At 49.2% G+C, this 5,004-nt stretch overlaps 1 protein-coding gene across 1 annotated transcript in view; it reads left to right on the top strand.

Annotated features, from left to right (window-relative positions):
* Window positions 1-3,764, top strand: part of LOC113209361 (T-box transcription factor TBX20-like) — an 84,358-nt gene extending 80,594 nt beyond the window's left edge. Inside the window, exon 6 of the mRNA XM_052269319.1 lies at window positions 1,291-3,764. Within this exon, the coding sequence (XP_052125279.1) occupies window positions 1,291-1,891 (601 nt within the window). The 3' untranslated portion in view covers window positions 1,892-3,764. The remainder of the gene's footprint in view (window positions 1-1,290) is intronic.
* Window positions 3,765-5,004: the final 1,240 nt, after the last annotated feature.

Below are 5,004 nucleotides of genomic sequence, written 5' to 3'. Positions count from 1 at the left end.
AGATTGTTAAAGGTTTCCGAACGTTTCTGATTTTTAAATGCTTTTTAAACGATTTTTCCAGTTTTTTCTTGATTTTTTGGTAATGATTGACAATTTCTCTTAATGATTCTTTTTAGTGGTGTACACTGTCAGTGAAGGCCCTCGGGCAGAACCGGGCAGGCCGCAAAGCCGCGCGCAGAGCCGCGGGTGCAGAGCCAAAGGGCTGAGCCAGTGGCAGAGCCGAGGGCAGAGCTGCTGGCGACATAGCCATAGGCAGAGCACGCGCACCCGCCTTGTGCTACTTTTTAAACAATGTTATAATAAAATGTAGAAATAAAAGTATTTTCACAGGGCATTTGAGATTGATCGCGAATTACAATGACCCAATTGACAAATTTAAGTTCTAAAAGGGAGCCTACCAATAAACTACATTATATATCCATACAGTCTCTAGAAATTCTCAAATCTCTAATATTTCTTTACAATATTTGTAAACCGCGAAAAAGCCCGTACGCTACGTGCCCGAGTGATTTCCTCCTAGTCGTCAGTCGTCAGAGGCTGTCATCGACACAATCATACTCAATCGCACACAATCTGAAACAGCGATTGTCTGGACATAATCACTGTACACTTTTTTGGCCAGTTCCACGCCCCTCGCGCTAATCACGGGTTTTCGAAAAGGGTTTCCAAAGTCAAGTTAAGAGCAAACCGAACCGTCCGGAGTTTCTTACATTTTGAGAAAGGGGCAAGTCGTGACAAAAGGAGCCGACTGGGGGCCGTGCGGGGCAGCGGGTGAGGTCTCCGAGGGCCGGGGCGGCGGGAGCAGCAGTGTTCATCAGTAAATTGATTGTGCGACTTACCTTCTCCTCCCCGCCCCCGCGCCGCCTCCGGCCGCCTCCCTTGTTGTCCCCCCCGACACTCAAGATGTCACAATTAGTGTCCAAGGCGCCACGCCCCGCCACGCCCGAGCAACAGCTCTACTCCCAGGGGTTCAACAGGCGCCGGGGTCCTCGCTCGGCCGCCCCAATCTCGCCCACTCCGAGAAAATCATCAATTTGGTGATGGCCTCTTGCGGTGGGCCGAGTATATAGTGCCCCTCCTAGAGCAAGATCGGTGCAGAATTCTAACTTGCGGAAGGCGAAAACCAAAGGAAAATGTCACGACACATTTTTTGACATTTTAAAAATTATTTTGCCCGACCTTTTGTAATTTTTTTCTGATTAACAGGGGCAAAAGTTTTCTGATTTATTTATCTTTTAATTTCAATAGTTGCATTTATTAAAAGTCGTTGTTTTTTTTTCTGTGTTGCAGGGACCCGATGGACGCCATGTTCATGGACCAGCACTTCCTGCGCGCGCCCATGCGCCTGCTGTCCGAGCTGGACGCGGAGAACAACAACGCGTCGCTCTTCTCGGCCTCGCTCATGGAGAAGGCGCGCACGCAGCTGCAGATGTGGGGGCGTGCGCAGGCGGGCGGCGGGGCCGTCCCCGGCGGCGGCCCCTACTCGCCGGCCGAGCTGCACGCGCTGCTGCTCAGCGGCACCCCGCAGCTGTACGGCCGCATGCCGCTGCCGCTGCCGCACCTGTGGGCCTCGGCGGCGGGCGCGTCGGGCAGCTGGCAGGGCGGCATGCCCGGGCTGCCCGCCGGCCTCCTGGGGCCCCCGCCGCCCCACGGCGGCCCCCAGCCCCCGCCGCAGCGGCCGTCCCCGCCGCCCACCACCACCACGTCGGCCTGCAGCTCGCCGTCGCCGTCCTCGGGCGGGCCACCGCCCCTCGAGCTGCGCGACCTGCGCCTGCCCAGGCCCATCTTCCCCGGCATGAGCCCCATGCAGCGGTTCCCCTACGGCCACAACCCCGGCGCGCCCGCCCCCAAGCCCCTGTCGCCGCCGGCCGTGTCGGACCCCAGGACTTGACGTGCGAGCGAGCGTGTGTGCTGTGATATGTGAGCATTCCAATGTGCGCCGGCCTGTGTGTGTCGCGGGGCCTGTCCAAGTTCCTAGTGCTTGGGACGTTATGTAGCGCGGTGATTGCCAAAGAAAGTTGGAAACGCACTTTTTCGCCGGTGGCTGGCGTGTAGAATGGGTAACTTCGTTTGTTTTTTTTAAGTCTTTGTTTTGCAACGTTGATTCCACTTGATAGTAAGAAATTCATTAAAATGTTTGAAAAAAATATATAAAAATATGGCGCATGTTTGGTTTGGTTGTTGGGTTTGGCTGAAGCTGCCGTACCCATCGCTACTCGGCCCAGTTACCTATCCTCATAAGACTCGCGTAGCCGAGGGCAGCGCCTCTTTGCTATTTTTGTCAGAAAGTCTTGTTATATGTTCATATTTTGTAAGTGTGAGAAGTAGATATGAATCGGTGCTTTATATCACATATCACAAAAGAAGCATCGGTAATTTTTTTTTGTTTTTTTGCTGGAGCTAGAAATTAATGTTTCTTTTTTTCGTATTCTTGTCCTGAAAGTCAGTAAAAGGATTGTTCAGATGCATTTCTCATGCTTACAAGATGAGTTATTATTGTTTAATATTTTATTATTATTATTGATTATTATTATTACTATTATTATAATCCATTGCGGAAGTGCAATGTGTCTTCATTGTGATCGTGTTAGTTTTGGGGTTTGTTAGGCGCGGTTTTTGAATTCTCATTTGTTACATTGTATTTGGTTTTAGCAGTACTTTCCCTATTATTTTTTGTTAAGTGCGTGTATGTCACGTCCACCGCGGTGTACAGCTTCGTTAAAAGCATCTTATTTATTTCATTGTATAGGTAAGCAAAGGTTCTCACTCAGAGTGGAAAGAGGTCGATGAATCGTTTGCTAGAATCTTTGTATAAACTGTACAGCGAAAAAAAATATCAACGGATAAGCTTTATGTAAAGTATTATGTATGTGAATTATAGGGTCGAAAGTGTGTACATATATCACATCGCAGTATTACAATTTGGGAAATGTTCCAAGGGTGCACCCAGTCAAGTACATACAAAATACTAACTGGTGATCAGGTTGCCCCGAAAAACAACAGTGTAAATTGCTCGTTAATATTGATGACGGTGCTGGAGTGGTTGAGTGGTTAGTAAATGTTAAGTCTTCCTACTAGTTGTGTGGAATGGAACTGATCTTGATGTAAATTATAAATACTATTTCGTGCAATATGAGCTGGATCGAAAATGATCCGCGGTTAATATTCCTTGTAGCATGACGTAAGACGTTTGAATCTCTTCTCTACGCGCCGTGGTGCAAGTGCGATACTCAAATTTATTGTAAAACCTTTTTAAATGTCATATTATTTATTGTAACTGAGCTAACATTCTGTTATGTACAGTTTATTTAACCGTTATCTTAGTGTCAAAAGTTACTGAAATCAAAGTCCGGTCTGCACAAATTCAGCATGTACTCAATCCTACAGACTTTGCTTCCAGATCATTGACACTGAAGCTACACACATTTCCGAAAACCCTTTTCTTAGCCAGAAAGCGATTTAAACATTACGTTATGCGAATATGATTGTTATTTTGTGATATACCCTTAATTTTAAGGGCACCATGGTTTATGTTCTTGCAGTGTACAAGAGCTATGAAAATGGCAGTGACTGACAAAGATCATGTTGTGAACGTCATCGTACGTATCGAGAAAGTGTGGAGCTCTTTCCAGGTATCATAATCAATAAGCCTAAATGAATCATGAACAGGAGAGAGAATGTCATTGAAACCAAAGAACTCCCTTACGTTTATGTGAACGCGAAAAAAAAAACATGCTGTAAATAAAAACGGCCATTATATCTAAGCTTTGCCATCTTTTTCTCCTTGAATAACCCCTTCCAATATCCATAACATCGACCTCAGACACGCAAATAACATCTCCGAGACATATTTTGACAACGGCCGCACGGCACAATTCCGACACACGCTCGTTGTTAACAACCCAGACAGGCAGAATGAAACGCCCGACATGGAATCAATCAGTCGTCCAGTCGATCGCCTGCCAACGCTCAATCAACTGGAAAAAGTGGGTGTGGCTTGTGTTGTGTGTGGACAAAGAACAAGCTCTCGGCGAGGCTGGGCGGGCCGGCGGGCCGGGCGGCCGGGAGGAACCCGCGGCGCCGCCGGGCCCCACCACACCGCCGCCGACGGCCGCGCCCGCCGCGCCGCGGCCGCGAGCTCGGTGATTGGTTGCCGGCGTGACGTCACCACCACGCCCGCCGCGCCCCGCCACGCCCCGCCACGCCCCGCCACGCCCCGCCACGCCCTGCCCTGCTAATAACAACCACACGAGGCTGGCGCGGCGAGCCGCCATGTCGCTCGCGCTGCTGCTGGACGGACCGCCAATACCAACCACCTTGGGAGATCAAAAGTGGATGGGAAAACAAAGACGGAAAAATTACACCTTATCGTCATTTTTCTTGCTTTGCGTGATTGAATAATAATAATTTGGGGTCGACATGGCGTGTCGTTGGCGCTCGCCAAACAAGGCGGTGGGATCTCTTAAACCACAGATGGCCAATAAAGGGATTGCCCGGGACAGATTACCGCCGATTATTCCAAAAATATTTTGTTTCGACACCAGATAACCCAACTACGTGGGCGCTTATAGGAACGTGGCCAAACCTGATGCCTTATTGCTCCAAAATTGGTAGACCTCTTTTTGAAGATGAAAGGAAAACGTGACCCTCACTGCCAGCAAATCTCTGCGTCTTTACCTTACTCTTACGCTGCCGATGGCTTCAAACCTGTTCGTCCGAAGAGTCGCAAGCGGGGTCGCAAGTCAATGGTCCAACAACAATTTTTTTTTTCAGGCCGAAAAGCGAAGCAAAGAGATCCTTTATCAAGGCTCACATTTTCTTTTTAATAAGTTTGCCAAATAATGCGCTGCTGGCCGACGGGGAGACGGCAAGCAAGACATGATAATTACCATTATTCGCGAATAAGACGCGGTGGTTGCGGCGACGTTACCATGTCGCTGCCGTTGGCGTCTGTCCGTGCGCGGGTGACGGGCAGACGTCACGGCGCTATTGAGCTGGGCGGGG

The sequence above is a fragment of the Frankliniella occidentalis genome, unplaced genomic scaffold, assembly GCF_000697945.3.
Source record: "Frankliniella occidentalis isolate FOCC.00 unplaced genomic scaffold, Focc_3.1 Scaffold89, whole genome shotgun sequence".
Lineage (NCBI taxonomy): Eukaryota > Metazoa > Arthropoda > Insecta > Thysanoptera > Thripidae > Frankliniella > Frankliniella occidentalis.
Note: the sequence above shows the minus strand (reverse complement) of the source record. Positions and strands in the feature narration are given on the sequence as shown.